This window comes from Pelophylax lessonae (assembly GCF_965119305.1).
Source record: "Pelophylax lessonae genome assembly, chromosome: 12".
Taxonomy (NCBI): domain Eukaryota; kingdom Metazoa; phylum Chordata; class Amphibia; order Anura; family Ranidae; genus Pelophylax; species Pelophylax lessonae.
In genome coordinates, this window is record NC_138779.1 from 132,811,648 (window position 1) to 132,833,543 (window position 21,896).

The 21,896-nt window shown below is 42.1% G+C and overlaps 1 protein-coding gene across 1 annotated transcript in view; it reads right to left on the reverse strand.

Moving 5' to 3' along the window:
• Positions 1–21,896, reverse strand: part of UBE4A (ubiquitination factor E4A) — a 72,732-nt gene that overhangs the window by 46,916 nt on the left and 3,920 nt on the right. The window contains exons 2-7 of the mRNA XM_082273406.1: positions 17,378–17,542; positions 13,446–13,619; positions 10,709–10,821; positions 10,255–10,407; positions 5,912–6,071; positions 2,132–2,334 (exon numbers count right to left, since the gene is read on the reverse strand). Coding sequence (XP_082129532.1) covers positions 2,132–2,334; positions 5,912–6,071; positions 10,255–10,407; positions 10,709–10,821; positions 13,446–13,619; positions 17,378–17,498 — 924 coding nt within the window. The 5' untranslated portion in view covers positions 17,499–17,542. The remainder of the gene's footprint in view (positions 1–2,131; positions 2,335–5,911; positions 6,072–10,254; positions 10,408–10,708; positions 10,822–13,445; positions 13,620–17,377; positions 17,543–21,896) is intronic.

A 21,896-nucleotide genomic window follows, 5' to 3' on the forward strand; every position in this document is an offset into this window, starting at 1 on the left:
ACACTATAAGATTTTCTGAAGACTTTTTCCTTTAGACTTACCAAAAACATATAATAGGAGGTCAAACCTAAACACTTTCAATTTGTATGCAATCCGGCAGGCTCTTGCACTACATAGAAAAGGTAAATCTGAAGGAAATCTAACCACAAAAGTTGGATAGTGTGTATCCAGCTTTAGTCTTTAGATATGCGATGAAGATGGACCATCTGTTGAGGGTTGGACAATTTGCCCCGGATATGACCTTGCATATCTAAAATTTCAATTTCAGAGCAAATCAACATGTATAATTAAATTCTCCCTCCAACAGAGAGGAGGGGTTAGCAAGGGGCTGAATTATGCTAAGCTAGGCGAGGAGGAAGTTGTCCAATCCTGAACGAGATACGCCCAGAGGGAGGAACAGGGCAGGATAGCTGAACCAATCAGAATAGCCCTATACAAGTCTATGGGATAGAGGTGTATATTATTTCCAAGGTGAGCAGAGAAGGGTAGGAGCCATGGACCTGAGAAGGGGACCCCATATCATCTTAAACCACTGGTAAATATCAGGACACCTCCTAGCACTTAAATGTATACATGTTTGTAGTATTTGTTGTCTGTCTTGTGGTGCATATCATAATAATTTGAATCCCATGTGCTATATGTGTTCAGTTAAACTTTGAATTTTTTCCTTTTTGTATGTACTACAGATAAAATTGTTGTGAATTAATTTAGGCTTCAAGGCTACTTAACAATAAATTCCTATTGCTGTTTTGAAGCTTTTACTCATGGTCAAAGAACTCTCATTTAACCCGAATATTGTCTGAGGTAAATTAAATCTCATATCTTTTGGGTAACACTATTGATACATTTCGTGCATATAGCAGTTAACAGACTCCAAAGGCTAAGTCCGCCTTTTGCAAAACAAAGGAAGTAATAAATGCTCTCATATTTTCAGGAAAATGTTGGATTTTTGATTTACCTGTAAACACTGGCCATAAAATGCTGACACATGCTGCCATCTACAGGTGAAGTGACACTGGCCATAAAATGCTAACTAATGCTGCCATCTACAGGTGAAGTGACACTGGCCATAAAATGCTGACTAATGCTGCCACCTACAGGTGAAAGGACAATGACCATAAAATGGTGATTAATGCTGACACCGACAGGTAAAATTACACTGGCCATAAAATGCTGCCACCTACAGGTGAAAAGACACTGGCCATAAAATGCTGACTAATGCTGCCACCTACAAGTGAAAGGACACTGGCCATAAAATGCTGACTAATGCTGCCACCTACAAGTGAAAGGACACTGGCCATAAAATGCTGACAAATGCTGCCACCTACAGGTGAAAAGACACTGGCCATAAAATACTGACTAATGCTTCGACCTAAAGGCAAAAGGACACTGGCCAATAAATGCTGACTAATGATGCCACTTACTGGTAAAATGGCACTGGCCATAAAATGCAGACTAATGCTGCCACCTAAAGGTAAAAGGGCCATAAAGTGCTGACTAATGATGCCACTTACTGGTAAAATGACACTGGCAGTAAAATGCTGACTAATGCTGCCACCTAAAGGTAAAAGGATACTGGCACAAAAAAAAAAAAAAAAAAACAGGATTCCCTGGCCAGGCTTAACGCCTCCCAACACAGTCTCCGTGTTGTTGCAAGCAATGAAAAACTATACAAAGAGTACTCCAAGAAAAGGGATTTTAAATATAAACCAAAAATCCATATTTCTTAATTGTACATCGTAAGACATAGGGTTTCTTCATATTCAGGACTACTTTGGATGTCCCAAAGCCCTAAACATGAGGGGGAGCAACATAGCACAACGGCCAAAAGCTCAAAACCCCAAAAACAGAACAGGGTAAACCGCACTCACTACAGAGCCACCTACTGGAGCTTCCAGCCATAAGTGGAATCTGCAGAGGTGAGTACATCTACCTGGTAAAATGTAGTAAACGTGTGGGCAGAGGATCCGATAGGAGTCTTACAAATTTGAACAGCTGAAGCTTGATGCTAAATTGCCCAGGAGGCACTCCTGGTAGAATGGACCACCATTGGAAAAAAAAGGAACCTTAGAAAGTCCTTCAAAAGGAAATTGGCTAAACAGATAAAGATATGTGCCTTAGTTTTGCTTACCTTTGCAATGTCTTTTTGCTTGGTACAGTATAGAAGTATGTCGAGATAGGTGTATAGAAGCATTTGACATAAATCCAAGTCCCTGACACGTTCTTGAATAACATCAAGCACAGGTAGGAAAACCTCACTGAAGGAGCGAACATCTTCATCTGCCACAAGTATCTCAATGATCTCCTCTAAGAATTCTACCACCTCATCAAAGTCTGAAAGAAAAGACTGATAATCAGAAGCTTGCAATCTGGTTAAAAATTGAAAATAGAATAATTCTTTATTAACAAATTCTAGGTTATTTTATATGTTATATCAAAATAAATACAACACTTAGGGGTCTATTTAAAATTGCATTCAAAAGATTCACACAACATTCACTCAGATTTTTTGCTGCTTATGTCCTGGCTGGGGAGATTCGGATGATTGTCTACTTGTCCTGGTGACCATTGTCATTATTAGGATAGAAAGTTTTGGGCTATTTAAAATTTGTGACCAGCTTAAAGCAGTAGTATCCCGCTTTTTTTTACTTTTACCTACAGGTAAGCCTATAAGAAGGCTTACCTGTAGGTACAATTAATATCTCCTAAACTGGTACGGTTTAGGAGATATTTGCAGTGCATGCAGCCGCTCACGAGAGCGGCGCATGCGCTCTGAAGGTCCGGCGGACCTTCAGCTACCCTTGCTGAGTGGGAGTGACGTCATCGTGGCTCCGGCCAATTACAGCGCCGGAGCCGCCAAACCCAGAAGAGACGCTGAGGGATCATGGCAGCGCCCGTAGCGATGTACGGGGGTCCGTGTCGGGGCTTCGTTCTAAGGTAAGTAATACATAATGAGCTAGTATGCGATGCATACTAGCTCATTATGCCTTTGTCTTGCAGGTTTTTTTTTTTTGGTTTACAACCGCTTTAAGGTAAATCTTCCAATGGGGACAACTCCCAAAAGTTAGAGGGGAATACCCTCACTTTTTGGAAAGTTCTTCTCTTTTCCAGTTGCATCACTGGCAAAAGGAAGAGAAGGGAAATCTCCCCACTGAGGCACAAAACAGCAAAAAAATAAACTGATATAGGTTTTAACCCTTCCCTATTTGATCCAAACTATAAAAAATAGGCTAGGAATACACTTTGTTACATCTCTAAGTCTCACCATTCACCCTAAAAGTCCAAAATAATTTTACTAACCCATATTATTACAAAGCACCATGATCAGAATGAAAATATAAAACTACATTCCTAAATTGGTAGTAAACTCGGCTTTCTGATTTTTACCTACAGGTAAGTTTATAATAAAACCTACCTGTAGGTAAAATAAATCTTTCCAAAACGTGCACCTTTTAGGAGTTATTCGCTTGCTTGGCAGCCAGTGACGTCACCGTACAGACAAATTTCTGCAGCATCGAAGGTCCCATTGAGCACAGTGGTCTCCATCATCCGTAAATGGAAGAAGTTTGGAACCACCAGGACTCTTCCTAGTGCGGGCCGCCTGGCCAAAGTGAGCAATGAGGGAAGAAGGGCCTTAGTCAGGGAGGTGACCAAGAACCCGATAGTCACTCTGACAGAGCTTCAGCGTTTTTCTGTGGAGAGAGGTGAACCTTCCAGAAGAACAACCATCTCTGCAGCACTCCACCAATCAGGCCTGTATAGTAGAGTGGCCAGACGGAAGCCACTCCTCCGGAAAGGCACATGACAGCCCACCTGGAGTTTGCCTGAAGGACTTTCAGACCATGAGAAACAAAATTCTCTGGTCTGATGAAGCAAAGATTGAACTCTTTGGCCTGAAGGGCAAGCGTCATGTCTGGAGGAAACCAGGCACCGCTCATCACCTGGCCAATACCATCCATACAGGGAAGCATGGTGGTGGCAGCAGGAACTAGGAGGCTAGTTAGGATCGAGGGAAAAAGGAGTACGTCAATGTACAGAGACATCCTTGATGAAAACCTGCTCCAGAGCAGTCTGGACCTCAGACGGCGTCAAAGGTTCATCTTCCAAAAGAACAATGACCCTTAGCACACAGCCAAGATAATAAAGGAGTGGCTAATGGAGACTTGAACCCGATTGAACTCTGGAGAGATCTGAAAATGGCTGTGCACCTACGCTTCCCATCTAACCTGATGGAACTTGAGAGATTCTGCAAAGAAGAATGGGAGAAACTGCCCAAAAATAGGTGTGCCAAGCTTGTAGCATCATACTCAAAAAGACTTGAGGCTGTAATTGGTGCCAAAGATGCTTCAACAAAGTATTGAGCAAAGGCTGTGAATACTTATGGACATTGGATTTTTTTTGTTTTTTAATTTAAATAAATTGAAAAAGATTTTAAACACACTTCTTTCACTTTGTCATTATGGGGTATTGTTTGTAGAGTTTTGAGGAAAATAATGAATTTATTCCATTTTAGGCTGTAACAAAGGCAAAATGTGGAAAAAGTGAAGCACTGTGAATACTTTCCAGATGTAAGTCTTTCATAATGTGCTAGTATGTGGTGTATACTAGAACATTAGGATATTACCTTGCAGGAGGAACATTATCATTTTATTTTTTCAGACATTTACTACCGCTTTAAAGTCTACGCTTAGTCACAAATGAAAAAACAAAACATCAGCACAAAGGACATTACTTACAGTCAGTAGGTAGTGTCTCTTGTGCTGCTGGCTCCTGCACTAGCAATTAGCTAAAATACCCTTGCTGTAATCTTCCAAAGCAGCGGGGGGGGGGTTAATAGAGCCGATGGACCTGTAACAGGGGCATAGTCGGCACTCCTTATGGGAGCATATGACAGGTTCCTTAAGCACTATTAACCCCCATCACCACTGGAAGATTGTGGTGGGGGTTAACAGAGCTGATGAACTCATGACAGGAGCATAGTTGGCAGTCTTGAGAACATATGACAGGTCCTTTGGCTCTATTAACCCAGCCACACCTGAAGATTATGGTGTCAGCTATAGGTGGGGATCAGAGGAGAAAGATTTCAGCTAATGCAGGAGCCAGCAGAACAAGGGACACATCCTGTTGACTACAAGTAATGTCCCTTGTGCTGATTTTTGTTTTTCCATTTAAGAGCCCTTTCACACAGATCAGTTTTTCTTCCATTTTTGCCTTACCAAAAAAATAATGCATGACCATTAACTCCAATAGAACTCTTCACACCAGTCAGTTGCACTTTTAATAGGTCCTGCATGCAAAAACTGGCACCAAATCCAAACCTTCCCATTGAAATTAATGGAAAAAATATGAAAAACGTAGCAAAAACGCATCAAACACACACCTGCGGTTGCACAGCAAAGCATGCTGGAAATTCAGCAAAAAGACATATGCATTTTTATAGTGAAGCAGTGTGGAAGCAGCCTTATGCTGGCCATACACGCACAGAATTTCGGCCGAAAATGGTCGTTTTAGGAAAGATCCTTCGAAAATCGGGCCGTTAGTGAACACAAGTTTACCAACGATTTTGATCGTGTGCCCGGCTAATGTCGATGGATCCATAGTGAAAACTTTTATCGTTTCTACGAAAGTTTGTACATGTATGGTAAAATTGAAACGAAAATAATATTCTGACTCGTATTGTGCATGTTATCGAATGATCATTATGATCATGAAAACGATTATGTAAAAGAGTTTATTCTGTAAGTTAGTGGCCAATTCGCTTTCGACCAACGAATAATCGTTCAGTCTGCAAACGGCCGAAATTCTGTGCGTGTATGGCCAGCATTAGGCTTTAACACAGATGCATAATAAAATCATACATGCATCCATTTTTTTTTTTTCTATCAATGTTTTTTCAGACAATAGTACTCACTTGCCCCTTGTAATCCCTCAAGCATCAAGTCTATCACTTGCGCTGGAACATCTTGTCCCTGATAGATCTCTGGGGTCAGTAGAAGAGTACGTGCATTTGAAACCGCCAGAGCCTTGCAACGCACTGCATATGGCAGAAGATTCTCTGGAACCTTCGTCACCTGCACAGACAAGTAAAAGATAGTAACAAAGATACAAGTAACTCATTGGCCAGATCATGTTTGGGAGGGTACAACATTGAGGGAAGAAATAAACATTTGTTGCGTCAATTATTTTGTAGGCAGAGCATATACCTATTGTACTGTATCACGTTAGAAAGTATAAGAGGAAATACATTACAAGGTGAAAGCATCGTGCAAAAATGATGAGCAAGAAATAACTTCACTGAGCAGCTAAGTACAAGCAGGGAAAAGCAAATAAGTCTCTCCAAAAGGAAATAACTTCACTGGAGTGCTACGTAGCATTGCTTAAAGCCACTCATTCACTTAGAAATCAATAAAGCTGCTATCAGGTATAATATGAAGACACCTGTACACCTTGTATAAGCTTTCATTTTTCCTTCTATGCTCCAATGTCAGGCAAAGCTCTGACACTTCTTAGCAGTACCAGAGCTTGCCTGCCCCCTTTGCATACATTATATTGATGGACCAACTAAAATGTATGCATTCTGTGAAAAAGCGGGCATGCTCTGATACTACTTGGAAGCCCATTCAGAATGCCGTTCCAGCACAGAAGGAGCAATGAAACATTTTGACTTTAGGGGTCCTCACTTTCTACCTGCTAGCAGCCTTAGATTTTCTTAAAGTGATAGCCACCCTACTGGCAACCTGTCAGAACAGAAATGTAAGAGCTGCCAATGCTGACTTCTTTTGGAAGATGCAGTCCTTCTCCTTGCAGCTCCTGTCTGTGCGTTCCATCTGAGAGAAGTCAGGTCACCACCTTGTGGACCATATTGGGATTTTTGTACTTCGCGTACTTACGGTGATTGTGGCCGTATTTGTTCCTCGTAGAAAAACACTTCCGATGACGCCCAGTGGGAGGGGCGAAACGCGTAAAGCAAGGTACTAGCGTCTGGCGTCATTTCCGTCCGGCGGAACGCGCGCCGCACTCAGCTAACCACCGGTCCCGAGTGAATGATAGAGGAATAGCGGTTTCTTATATGTAAGTGGATATTGTAAATTTTTTCAATAAAGTTTAAACATATTTACACTATGGAGAGTATCCATTTCACGTATGTCGTTGGAGGAGAGTGCTTAACTACCTCCCACCCGGGCCATAGTACATATACGGCCGGGTGGGAGCTTCCTCCTTCTGAATGGACGTTCCGGAACGTCCTTCAAAAGGAGAGAGATCGCGCCGCCGCGGGCACGTGCAGCGGCGCGATCTCGATGTGCCTGTGTCCCTAGGACACAGAGCAACGAGACTCGGCAGGAGGGCCCTGTGATTGGCCCTCCTGATCACATGACGGCTGTGACCAATCACAGCCGTCATGTAATGTCAATACAGCCGTTGTAACGGCTTCGATCTCTTCTCCTCCTGACAGATCCTGTCAGTGAGGAGAAGATCAGAGGATCGTTTCTGCAGCCGGGGTGATCAGTGAGTATTTCTAATTACTCTCTGATCACAGGGGGGGGGTCTGTGCTGGTAATCAGATGATTGATTACCAGTGCAGCCCTGGGGGGAGGGGATGCCACTAGAGCCACCAGGGATGCCCACCCATGACCACCAGGGATGCCCACCATGGCCACCAGGGATGGGAAACAGGGCTCAGAGAGCCTGCCAGTGGTGCCCCCCTATCAGTGCTGCCCACCAATGCCATCTATCAGTGCTGCCCACCAGTGCCCGTTATTGCCATCTATCAGTGCCGCCCACCAGTGCCCATTATTGCCTACCAGTGCTGCCTATCAGTGCCCATCAGTGCCCCCCATCAGTGCCGATCAGTGCCGCCCATCAGTGCCACCCATCAGTGCCGCCTATCAGTGCCCATCAGTGCCCATCAGTGCCGCCGATCAGTGCCCATCAGTGCTGCCTATCAGTGCCCATCAGTGCTGCCTATCAGTGCCCATCAGTGCTGCCTATCAGTGCCCACCAGTGCTGCATATCAGTGCTATCTATCAGTGCCACATATCAGTGCCCATCAGTGCTGCATATCAGTGCTACCTATCAGTGCCCATCAGTGCTGCATATCAGTGCCACCCCATCAGTGCCACCCCATCAGTGTCTCCTCATCAGTGCCTGTCAGTGCGGCGTCATCAGTGCTCATCAGTGCAGGAAAAAACGTATCCATTTACAAAATTTTATAACCTAAACAAAAAAACTTTTTTTTTTTTTTCAAACTTTTCCTTCTTTTTTTATTTGTGCACCAAAAAAGAAAAAACCTGGCGGTGATCAAATACCACCAAAAGAAAGCTCTATTTGTGGGGAAAAAATGACACAAATTTGGTTTAGGTACAATGTTGCATGACCGCGCAATTGTCATTCAAAATGAAACAGCGCTAGAAGCTGAAAATTGGTCTGGGAAGGAAGGGGGTTTAAGTGCCCAGTATTGAGGTGGTTAAAGATACAGATCCTGATAATGACTTCTGTGGATGATTGCTTATACCCCTGTGGGGGATTCATTATTCAACCATATTGCAGTACCCATCTATGCTCTGGTGAGTGGGGACATAAAGGGGAGCAAGGATTGTTCACCACGGAGCACGGATTGGTCCTTCTTTGAAGCACAGCAGCAGCACTTTATGGATTGTTATATGGACGCTTCGTTTTGCACAGAATATTATATATATTTTTATGGCACTTTTTGGCACCTAGCACTTTAGCACAGTATATATGTGTATAAGTTGATATATTTGTGCACAAATTATATATTTGGAGTTCGTTTATAGGAGCAGCGCTGACATCCTCTACTGTTTATTCCTTCTCCTTGCTTCAGTATTTAGTAAGTCACAATCTCAGAAAATGTAAATTCATATCCAGACACAATAATGCACACGCTTGTTCCAGATGATCAGAATTGTCCATTAACTACTTAAGCCCCGGAAGATTTTACCCCCTTCCTGACCAGGGGGTTTTCTGCGATTTTTTACTGCGTGACTTTAACAGACAATTGCGCGGTCGTGCGACGCCGTACCTAAACAAATTTGACGTCCTTTGTTTTTCCCACAAACAGAGCTTTCTTTTGGTGGTATTTGATCACCTGTGCGATTTTTGATCATGCACTATAAACAGAAAATAAGCGTCAATTTTGCAAAAATAACAATATTTTTCACATTTTTTTTATATGAAATTCCCCAAAAAAAATGTAAAAAATCAAAATTTTTTAACATTTTCGGCCAATTTGTTTTATGCTACATATGTTTGGTAAAACAAAATTGCAAAAAGCGTATTTTGATTGGTTTGCGCAAAAGTTATCACGTTTACTAACAAAGGGAAAGATTTTTCTCATTTTTGGTGTTTTAACGAATAATGGCGGCGATCTGTGATTTTTTTTGCGGGACTGCGACATTGCGGCGGACAGATCGGACCCTTGACTGACATTTTTGGGGTTACCAGTGACATTACTGCAGTAATCAGTGCTATACATATGCACTGTTACTGTAAAAAGGACACTGGCAGGGAAGGGGTTAACTGTATTGGAGAGGGAGGGGTTCAGTGTGTCGTAGGGGCATGTTTCTAACTGTGATTGGACATGGCTACTAGTGTAAAAACAGAGATCAACGGTCCTACATAGTATAACCGTCTGATCTCCATTTTTACACAGGAGAGAATGACAGGCGGCTTGTTTACATTAGCCGCCTGCCTTTCTCCCTTCACACGCACTGACTTGTTAGGGAACGAGCCGGGGCAGGCGCGCGCCTCAGCGGGCGTGCGCTCGCCCGCTATTGGCTCACAAGCCAGTGACAGGCTAGTGACGTACCGGTACGTCACTTTGCCTGGCCGGGGCTGACCGCATATAGGCGGTCGGCAAGTGGTTAATAAAGGAATAATAAGAATGACAGCCTGGACAACAAGTCAGCAGTGACAGCTCTCTTATTTTTATCCTGTTTGGTTTCTTAAACGCCTTCCTACCAGTACATAGTACTACAGTGAAGTCACTTCCGTGGTGCTTCGCATGCTGACCAGAATTACTAGTCATATACTAATAAGGCAAAGTAGGCCGAAACAAAACTGGCCACAGTTGGATGTCATGAGTTAGCAGAGAATGTGCAATGCTTTAAACACACAAAGGGTGAGTTACTAACAGGCTTGCCATGTAATAAATGGCATTTACCCAGAAGTCCTTTCTCCTTTTGGAGAGACTTAAAGATTGATGAATAAATCCTTATGGCTTGGCTAAATGTTCACCTCCTTCTTGGCTCTCTGGAAACAGGAAAACAGGAAGGGAAGGATGTGTTTTTCTCCAGCATCTCTCTCTGCAGAAAGGTTTGGTCCTCCAGAAGTTGTCATACATATCATATATTTCCCCGGCTCAGGCAGAAGAAGGCGAGTAAACAGAGCCTACAACAAATGCAACAAAATAGTAACATATCTAGAAAAATAACATGAAGACAAAATACTCTCACAGATCAGCCTAGCCTCCTAATGCAATATGTACATCTATACCTGGGATCCTCAAACTACAGCCCTCCAGCTGTTGAGGAACTACATATCCCATGAGGCATTGTAAAACTCTGACATTCACAAACATGACTAGGCATGATGGGAATTGTAGTTCCTGAACATCTGGAGTGCCATAGTTTGAAGACCCATGATCTATACCAACTTATTGTAAAATAAAGAATTCTCCACTGCGTTATACCTGTTCAATATTGTCCATGTCCAACCAATCCTGCCCATCCAGTTCAGAACCCAATTCTTCCAGGTACACACAGCGCAGAGGAATTCCATTACCACTTTTCATACTGGGGTCACCTAGAAAAGAGATTAAGTCAAGTATATATAAATATAAAGGAGAACAGGTTGGACAAAGCCAGATCACCATAATAAACGTTAGGAGTCCCCTTGGGGACCAGAACATCCTGACCTGAAGTTCCTCCATTAATACGGTTTGTCAGCCAGGGAAGCCGCTACACCGCAGGAGAAAAATGACCCGGCTTCCTCTGCACATGATGGAACAGAGGGAGCTTCTGTCCTGATTTACAGTTGTGCGCATATTGTGCCAATTTGCCCATCTAATCACTAACTGAGTTGCCATGAGAAGCTTTTAAACAGAAATGTATAATGGTCTTGCATATATTTTTCTATCATTTTAACAATTTGGTCGGCTCTAAAATAACATTTGGAATTTTTTTTTTAGTCAGATAAACATGAAATACTGCATAATGTTTTCTCATTTTTAGAACACAGGAGAGGCTTTTGGTTCCAATTCAGATGCTTTCCAAATTTTCTTAATCTCTTGCAAAAAAGTCTATTGTTAGCAGAGCTCAGTAGCTCATACTGAAATTTACACTTACAAACCAAAGTTTTGACTTATCTCCCTCTTATCCCATTTGTTTGTACAACGCTGTCAGAGGTTTTAAAATAATACTTTTTAAAGCATAACTGTAATTAAAAAAAGAAAAAAAAAAAAAAAAAAAAATCAGCTTTGTTGATATATTCAGTGACGGTATGCATATTGACAGATACACTATATTGCCAAAGGTATTGGGATGCCTGCCTTTACACACACATGGACTTTAATGCCATCCCAGTCTTAGTCCGTAGGGTTCAATATTGAGTTGGCCCACACTTTGCAGCTATAACAGCTTCAACTCTTCTGCGAAGGCTGCCAACAAGGTTTAGGAGTGTCTATGGGAATGTTTGACCATTCTTCCAGAAGCGCATTTGTGAGGTCAGGCACTGATGTGGACAAGAAGGCCTGGCTCGTAGTCTCCGCTCTATTTCATCCCAAATGTGTTCTATCGGGTTGAGGTCAGGAATCTGTGCAGGCCAGTCAAGTGGCTCCACCCCAAACTCAATCATCCATGTCTTTATGGACTTTATGGACTTTGTGCACTGGTCCAAATCATTTGGTGGAAAGGGGATTTTGGTGTGGGGTGGTTTTTCAGGGGTTGGGCTTGGCTCCTTAGTTCCAGTGAAGGGAACTCTTAAGTCATCAACATACCAGGACATTTTGGACAATTTCATGCTCCCAACTTTGTGGGAACAGTTTGGGGTTGGAGGAACTTGACTGGCCCGCAGAGAGTCCTGACCTCAACCCGATAAAACACCTTTGGGATGAATTAGAGTGGAGAATGCAAGCCAGGCCTTCTTGTCCACATGAGTGCCTGACTTCACAAATGCGCTTCTGTAAGAATGGTCAAACATTCCTATAGACACACTCCTAAACCTTGTAGACAGCCTTCCCAGAAGAGTTGAAGCTGTTATAGCTGCAAAGGGTGGGCCAACTCAATGTTGAACCCTACTAAGACTGGGATGCCATTAAAGCTCATGTGTGTCTAAAAGCAGGTGCCCCAATACTTTTGGTAATTTAGTGTATAACCTTTTACTTTTGTCCTTTCATTACCTGTACTTTGAGAGCTGTTACCCAGGCCAGTGTAAACATTGCTTTGTCTACATTGCAAAACATAAAGAGCAGCATCAGTGATTACCAGGATATATCAACCTGTACATTACATTTTACTTGGCAAAACTGGTCGTCCGGAGTCACAATGGCTAGGGAAGAAAAGGGGGGGGGGATTGGCAGGCTTAGCTAATCATAAAGTAAAGTCTAAATGTTGTTTACATTAATGTATTCTCTGCATGAAGGTAAAAAAAACACCCCACTACTACATAGTAGAACCGTATGATCACTATTCTTACACAGGGGAGAATGACAGGTGGCTTGTTTACATTAGCCGCCTGCCTTTCTCCCGCTCTAAGGGACGATCGCGAGTGCCTCCGGCGGCGCGCGCTCACTCCCCAGAGCCATACAGGCTAGTGACGTACCCATACGTCACTTTGCCTGTGAGGGGCTGACCACCGCAGTATATGTACTTGCGGCAGTCGGCAAGTGGTTAAGCTAGCGCCCCAACACAGGGTATACACACATTTTTTGGGTGATTTTCACTATAAAGTTGATGGCAGCTGCTCACTGACTAGAATCCCTAGTAGAAATAATGTATTTAGAGGTGCTATTTTCTATTTTTTATATTTAACCAGCAGTGTGTTTTTAGATTGTGGCAGGAAATCGGAGTAAGCAAGGAACACAGGAAGGACAGGCAAAATCAATGCAGGTAGTGTCCGGGTTTTGGACCAAGGATTCAGGTGTTACAAGACATAAGTGCTAGCCACAAAGCCATGGTGCTGCACCAAAAAGAAGTTTAGGTTACTACTGGCTACTCAATGATCTTTTTTATGAAAGACTAGCTGGTTGAGAAGTTGCCCACAAGTCATATAAATAGGCTTACACTTGGGCGTTTCACCCAGGATTCACATGTTTTTTTCTAACTAAATACAATCACAAAATGTGTAAATCTCAGGTGAAAGCTGTGTAAATCTTATGTGAAAACATTTATAAAAAAAAAACCACTTACTGTGGACAACCTCATACTCACTATTATCCAATGTAATAAGGAAAATTCTCTGAATCATATGATTGATGTTCAGCTGTTCACATATTTCTTGCTGGGATCGAAACGATCGGCTTATTTCTGCCACAGAATCATCACAGTCATCCAGGCTCTCTGAAACACTATTGTCTGAATCATCGAGACTCTCGCCCGCATCCTCTATAAAATGTAGAACAGATTCTTGGTTACCATAAAATCCTACTGAAATGGCTGAGGTTATTTATAACAATGAATGTGGGAAAGGAAACAAATGTCAGGATCAATACATGTATAATGGAAAATAAACACTGTCCTGAATGTGGCGTGATCTAGGCAGGACTTGGACAGCCTCTTAAAGCGGTAGTATCCCACTTTTTGACACTTTTACCTACAGGTAAGCCTATAATAAGGCTTAACTGTAGGTACAAATAATATCTCCTAAACCGGCACGGTTTAGGAGATATTTGCAGTGCATGCAGCCGCTGACGCGAGCGGCGCATGCGCTCTGAAGGTCCGTGGGGACCTTCAGTTTTGCTTGCCGGGAGCTTGCCAGAAAATCACTCCCTCCGAACCCGGAAGAGACGCCGAGGGATCATGGCAGCGCCCGCAGCGATGTCCGGGGGTCCGTGTCGGGGCTTCGTTCTAAGGTAAGTAATACATAATGAGCTAGTATGCGATGCATACTAGCTCATTATGCCTTTGTCTTGCAGGTTTTTTTTTTTTTTTTGTTTGGGTGTACAACCACTTTAAAGAGACCCCATCATAAAATCCTTTATTACAACAATAAACTTCCCATAAATTGTATGTGCATTTAAAGGGCAACTCCACTTACATGAGAAAAAAATGGCAAATAAAAACAAATAATATAGCGTATAGTCATATTGTAATTGATTGTTATTCAATTTAGATTTCCTTTTCAATCTTCAGCTCTGTAATTTTCTGTAAAATGCAATACAATATGGCTACCTGGAGCTGTTCTGTAGACAGAACCTGTACAGAACGCCCCCCCCAGATATGCAATTTCCTGCTTGTGTGATTGGCTCACTGATTTTCCCAGAAGTCTGCACTAAAATACCATTCAAATTCCAGGCATCCCCGCAACAAAAATTTCATTTTTGGTGAGATACTCCCAATAGGAAATAACGTCTAAAAGGATGCAGACCCTACAATTTTTCTCATTAGAGCCCTGCAGGTGCAGCAGCTGGTTGATAATTATGAATTCACTCCCATTGGACTCACTTAGCACATGGGCACAGGGAAACACACAGCAATTTCTTCAGAATAACAAAAGGTAGGAATCAGCAACAAAGTTTGTTAAAATCCCTGCACTGTACATAGATCATCCAGAGGGGAATGTTTTCATATATATATTATATGTATATATTCTTATGGGAACATTGTTGTTGTAATAAATAATCTGAGGACAGGATCTCTTTAAAAGGCTACCCCTAACTCCACCTAGATCAAGCTGCATTTTGGACAACTTCAAGCAATGCCCACCCCCCCCGACCCCCCCCCCCACCCCCACGATTTGAAAAATGCAATGCACCTTTTAAACCACAGTCTCTCTGTGAGAACATAAGACCAGCGTTAATTTCGTCGACTAAAATATTTTCGTCTACTAAATTAACACTATTTTAGTCGACTAAAATACGACTAAAACAATTAAGATGACTAAAATACGACTAAAATTGCATTTTAGTTATAAGAATAAAATAGGACTAAAACTAAAATGACATTTTAGTCAAAAGACTAGGACTAAAACTAAATCGAAAATGGACATCAAAATTAACACTACTCTGCTGGCCATTTCTAAATCGGCAACACAATTCCATCCAGAGCCTGTAATAATAACACATTGAAGATTAAACATGTATTGCACTACTACCGCATAAGTAAAAGGCATCTACTAAGCTGCTGAAAGAGAAACAATTAAGAAAAAGGCATTTCTTATATTTTTTCTTAATAATTAATGTTGGTAATATATTCAGCTAATATGTGCAATGACAATACAGCCAATAGAGTTTAGTTTTTTTTTTTTTTTTTAAAGTTGCACTTCTGTTTGTCAAAAAGCAATTTTGGTTTTATTTATAAAGACGTTATATATCACAATAGCTAGATTTGTGTCTGTAGTGCATGTTCAAATCTTAATACCATAAATAATATCATATTAGATTTTTACTCCAGGAGTATATAATTAGTTGGAAATTCTAGAGAAATGTTTAAATAATGTATTGCAATTTATCTAAACCCATTAGATTTGTAATTGACTAAAATGTGAGATTTTAGTCGACTAATATGTACTAGAGATTTTAGTTGACTAAAATATGACTAACACAATTCAGATGACTAAAATATGACTAAAACTAAAATGGCATTTTAGTCAAAAGACTATGACTAAAACTAAATCAAAATTTGTTGCCAAAATGAACACTGCATAAGACTAACTAATGGCAGTTGTGCATAAATCACAAGACTTACTGTACAAAAATGTAAATACTTTTTCCAGGTAAACAGAAATCATATACTGTACATAATTTAATTGTGTATTTAGAGGTTTGCATGGAGTTTCAAGTTAGAGTATGTCATGGTTTAGTATAATAAAGGTCAATTTAAATAAATGCTTAATAATGAAAATTCTGCAATTACACTTATAAGTGAGATCCAATAAATAAATTACACTCATGCAACATGACTTGTGGCTTTGAGTCCTTTCACACGAATCGCATCTTCTCCATTCAGCAGAGGATTAGTGATCACAACAGAATGGGAAGGGTATAATATTTGTTCAGTTTTTTTTCTGTAAGCTGACCTTTCCAGTCCCACGTTTTATTTATTGGAGACCAGATGAAAATGGAATTGCGTCTTTTTACATCAGGCTACTTCCAATCCATTAGGTTTAGGCCTGGAATGACAGGTGCATGCGAATGCTCTGTATAAAGTAATGACAGGCTGACAACGGCCATCACTGTTCACATGTAGCCGCACACCATGGGGTGTGATTAACGATAGATGTCTGAGCCTGGATGGATCTGATTGACATTTGTTCCTAACTGCAGGTAAACCATTTGGTGTGCGCCTTCATCCACATAGTGATGGCTGCTGTCAGCTTGTCATTATTTTATACAGTCTGATTGGTAAACGCTATTTGCATGCACCTGTCATTACAGCTGCAAGAATCTGCCGATGCATGCCGCTGGAATCTGCCGATGCATGCCGCTGGAATCTGCCGATGCATGCCGCTGGAATCTGCCGATGCATGCCGCTGGAATCTGCCGATGCATGCCGCTGGAATCTGCCGATGCATGCCGCTGGAATCTGCCGATGCATGCCGCTGGAATCTGCCGATGCATGCCGCTGGAATCTGCCGATGCATGCCGCTGGAATCTGCCGATGCATGCCGCTGGAATCTGCCGATGCATGCCGCTGGAATCTGCCGATACATGCCGCTGGAATCTGCCGATACATGCCGCTGGAATCTGCCGATACATGCCGCTGGAATCTGCAGATACATGCCGCTGGAATCTGCAGATACATGCAGCTGGAATCTGCTGATAAATGCTGCTGAAACACCCGCGTGAAGGAAGCCTTAGCCCGCGTTCAGACTGAGGGCGGGTTTGAAATCGCATGAGTTCAAACCGGCATTTCAGTTGGACTTCGGGGGCGATTTGAGAGACATCTGTGCAGGTTCATGCACAGATGTCTATTGAAATCGCCCCCAAAGTCGCCAAAAGTAGAGCAGGAAATACTTTTGAGAATCGGTGCGGCGTCGGCAATAGGCTCAGATTTGGCATGCGATTTGACATGTCAAATCGCATGTCAAATTGGCCCAATGTAATTTTTTTTTCACTTATTTTACAGCAGAAGTCTGAATTTTTGAGCACGGTCACATGATCAGATTTGGTATAGCTTGTATTTACTTTTGACAAAATAATTACCTGTTTGGTCTCTGAGCTGCTGCTTCTGTCCAGCTGCAAACTGACGAGCTTCCGCAAGAGACCCAAACAATGCAGCGAAAGGATTTGCCGAGATGCTGTTGTTGTTCTGTTGATCCGTCATCTTATATTACAGCAAGTTCCATGTAGTACCCAATCAACAAAAAGCTGCAAGAAATCAAATTTGCATCTTTTAACGCTTTAAATATATACTCTACAATTATTAAATAAAACTTGAAAACAATACTATGATTATAGTCCAGACTTTAAGCTTGATTGTCACCATGCTGATTAAAAAGATATAGGATTTGCCATTTATATTCTTAGAAAATAATTACTATAGCACAAATGCGATGGGTGTCACTTTTAGCAAAGCTTAATAATAAAAAAAAAAAACACTAACTAATTAAAAAAAAATATGTAACATTTACAGAATGGAAAGGTGCAAAAAAAAAGATGCAAGAGGAAAAATATCCACAGAATAATCAATTTGAATCTTAATACATAAAAATACAAAAAAAAATTAAATTGTAGGAGTAATATAATGTAGAAACAATAGTTAAGTGGTTCTAAAGCCTAATGAGGTTTTATCTTCGTAAAGTAGAACTAAAAACAAAATTTTCTTTTTTTTTTTTTGCCCATATCTGCCTCCTATTGGGGAGATTCCCTTCACTTTCTGTCCCATAGCCAAAACAGGAAGTAAAAGGAAATCCCTCCAAAATAAGGAAGTTGTCACCAGAACTAGTGACCTGATTGGAATATATACCCTCTTATAGGGCTCATGTACATAGGGCAGGTGAAAACTTTTCTGAACGCTGGAAACCGATGGTGGAAAACGTCCATTTTACAGCTTTTACGTACCGAGTTTATGCGAGTTTAACAGCAGTTATGAGCATTTGAGGGTAGAAGCGTATTTTAAAGATAACCTCAGGAGACTCTTCCAAATGCCCACAATGCATGAAAAACAAGCAAACTAATAACTATTTCAGTCACTTCCGCCAGGTGGAGCGCAGGTGGAGCGCAATCGGCGTCCCTGCATTTTAACAGAGCTCATATTCATTCGTAACACTGTAAGTGTATTTTATCTTTTTGCGCTTTTAATAAACCTACAAAATACTACACTATGGAAGGCTTTCTGTTCTGTTCCCTCTGAGTATGGTACATTGTTTTGGGGAGCGTGATTGGAGTGGATCGTTTAAATTAGGGATCGACCAATTATTGACGGGGCCGATCTGCACTTTCCATGATATATTGGAATCGGCCCCTGAGGTTACCGATATTGCCGATATTTCAGGAAAGTGCTGTACCGGAGTGATGCCTGCAGCTAGAGGCATCACCCCGGTACCGGCGTCCATAGCCGACGGTCGGCTGTCTTGTAATGACAAACGATGCGGCTGAGAAGCCGCTCGGCTGTAATTACAAGGAGCGGGAGGGGACGTCCCCCCCCCCTCCCGCGGCTCGCCTGGGTCTCCCGTCCCACCAGGAGAGCCGGTCATCCTACCTGCGTGGCCGCCGAAGAGAAGACCCGATCAAAGCCGCATTCAGCTCTGATTGGGTCTCCATGTAAAAAAAACAGGAAGTGATGTCATGACATCACTTCCGGGTACTCGGCAGCAAATTCAAAAAAATGCGAGCATTCAAAACAGCCAAACTTAGGGTTTTGAATGCTTTTAAGTGCAGAGGAGGGGTTTGGGGTCTAAGACCCCCAGATCCCTCCACAACAGTACCTGTGAAAAATAAAAAATACATTTTTTTTTTAATTTCCGAAAATATCGGCCGATACCGATATCCGATGACCAAAATATTGGTATTCTCACTAAGAAAACAATATCGGTCGATCACTAGTTTAAAAGGCCTCTCTATATCTGCTATAAGGGTGCCCTCCATCAAAATTCCATATGGGAGATCCAAACCTACATTTGATGAGTAGGTTTTTCACCTAATGGTGGTGGACAAGAGCACCATAATCACGGGTTAATTAATAGAGAATCCACAGAAGATCCCTACATTGCACTGCACATATTGAAGCACTTTTTGGTGTCAATGGACATTTATGCACTTCGTTTTTTGTATATTTAGTGGTATTAAGGCCCCTTTCACACTTGTGCGACTTGTTATGCGATTTGGGACAGCAAAATCGCATGACAAGTCGTTCATTATTTCCAATGAGTACCATTCATATCTGTGGGACTTGAAGTTGCACCAACTTCAAAGTAGTCCCTGCACAACTTTGAAGCGTTTTAAGGCCAAAGACATTCAAGCCCAGTCAAACTCGCATCAAAATCGCGGCAACAAAGTCGCGGCAAAATTGCTGTAAAATGACGTGACTTTGAAGTCGCACAAGTGTGAAAGGGGCCTTACACGCCATTTTCTATTATGCACTTTCTTTGATGCGTAGTGGTTTTACCACAAGTCACCTTGCACAGAGCACTTTGAACTTACACATCACTTTGATACTTTTGGGCACTTTATTTTAATACGCCTTATAATCGATTGTATTATACACCATTGCATGAGCGCGGTTAGTCAAATTTTGATTTTGATCCCACCCAATAACTATCTCAGCCATTCTGTGGGAGAAGAGAGAGCAGTGTGCTTGTAGATCGCGGTCTTATTTTTTGTGATTTCATTATGGATCCCATCATGAACATGTGTGGGGAAATGCTCCTGATGTTGGTGAGGTTCAGAAGACGTAGAAAATTGCGTGAGAGGACCTGAGGTAATCGCAACTGGACTCATACATCGATGCGGGCAACAGCATGTGGTAAAATTCATATTTTTTCAACATTTTCAAAAAGTATCAGAAATGTTTTCCCCTTATTAACGCAAACGCGCATAAACGTGGGTTACCGCATTTACAAGCATTTGGTGTTTGAAATGCCGGTAACGTACAATCCTGAACGAGCTTTTTCTGCTTTTAAAAAAATGCCTGTAACCTCAACTGCCTCTAAATGACTATAAACTACTGAGTGTACATGGGCAGATAAGATACCATAGAGGGGAGTTCAGGGGGTGCGGAAAAAAAAACGCCGAACTGCCCCTAAACGTCCATTTATCAGCTGCAGTGTACATGAGGCCTAACTGTTCTGAGGACAACTAAAAATGTGGGATTTTCCTTTACTTTCTCTTTTGGTGATAACAGTAAATATGACAGACAGAGAGGGTTATACTCCCTAACAGGGGCACAGACAGCAATAAAAATCCTCACAGGTGTTCTAATCCCTCTCCACTAGCTAAAAAAAAAAAAAGTTTTGCTTTTAGTTATACATTAAAGAGGTTGTAAACCCACTTTGTTTACATTTACCTTTAGGCTTACCTATAGGTGCTATAAATATCTCCTAAACTTGCACCGTTTAGGAGATATTTGCAGTGCATGCAGCCGATGACGTCATCGTGCCACCCGTGCCGTTCCTTCAGATCCCAGTGCTGTGAACGGCGGCTCCCGCGCGCATGCGCGGGAGTGATGTAATCGCGCCCCCGGCCAATCAGATGGCCGGAGAACGAGATCCAGGAAGCAGGAAGGCCTAATATGTCGGCCGTCCTGTCGGCACTGAGGGGGCTTTGTTTTTAGGTAAGTACTTCATAATGAGCTAGTATGCGATGCATACTAGCTCATTATGCCTTTGTCTTTAAAAAAATGTTAAAAAAAAAAAATCTGTAAACGGGTTTACTTCCTCTTTAAAAGTGTATGCTACCCCAACATTTCATATCCCTGATATGTGTATATTGTGCGACTTACTTGTGTTAAAAAGTATCCTGTTTTCTTTGTATTTCTTCCTTTGTGTGAAATACCTGCTGTCCCTGCCAGTCCTCCTACTTCAAACTGACCACACTAGGCATGGAAGTACATCCATCTCAGTGTTGACAGTTTTCTGGTTGTGCTAGGACCAGCCTGCCGGTCCTCCAATGGAAAAATGTGTGCAAACAAGCCTCCCTGCACAGGCATTCACTCGGAAGATCAGTGTACTGTTGTATTGCTCTTCCTGCAGTCCCCACCCCCACCTCTCTAAGCCCTTTATGCGGATGAGAACAGGGTTCGTGTGATCTCTTATAAAAAAAAAAAAAAAAGTATTTATAATTTGTATACTGTATACCCACATGTTTTGCCTTGCATTTCTGTTTTGAACTGAATGGAGAGGGGTATTGGGTCTCTGCAGCGATCTGGTGGCCCTGTAGGAGATGAGGTTTATGGAGGGAGTTGGGTCACTTCTGGAGGCTGGTGGCTCTACAGGTGCCCTGTAGGAGATAGAAGGGCACCATGGGTGGTTGAGCGGTATTGTAGGACACTGTTGATGGCTCTACAGCAGGATGGGGGCACTGGGGGAAGCCAAGGGTTCTCAGGAGGCCTGGGAGCACTGCAGACAATTTTGGTAGGTCGGGGGCACTATGGGAGTTGGTAGGTTGGGGATCTACAGTAAGGTGACCAGATTTTTTAAATTAGATCTGGGGACATATTTTTTTTATTCTCAAATGGCACAGGTCTGCATAATACACAGAGTGCTGGGCACAGGACTGCATAACA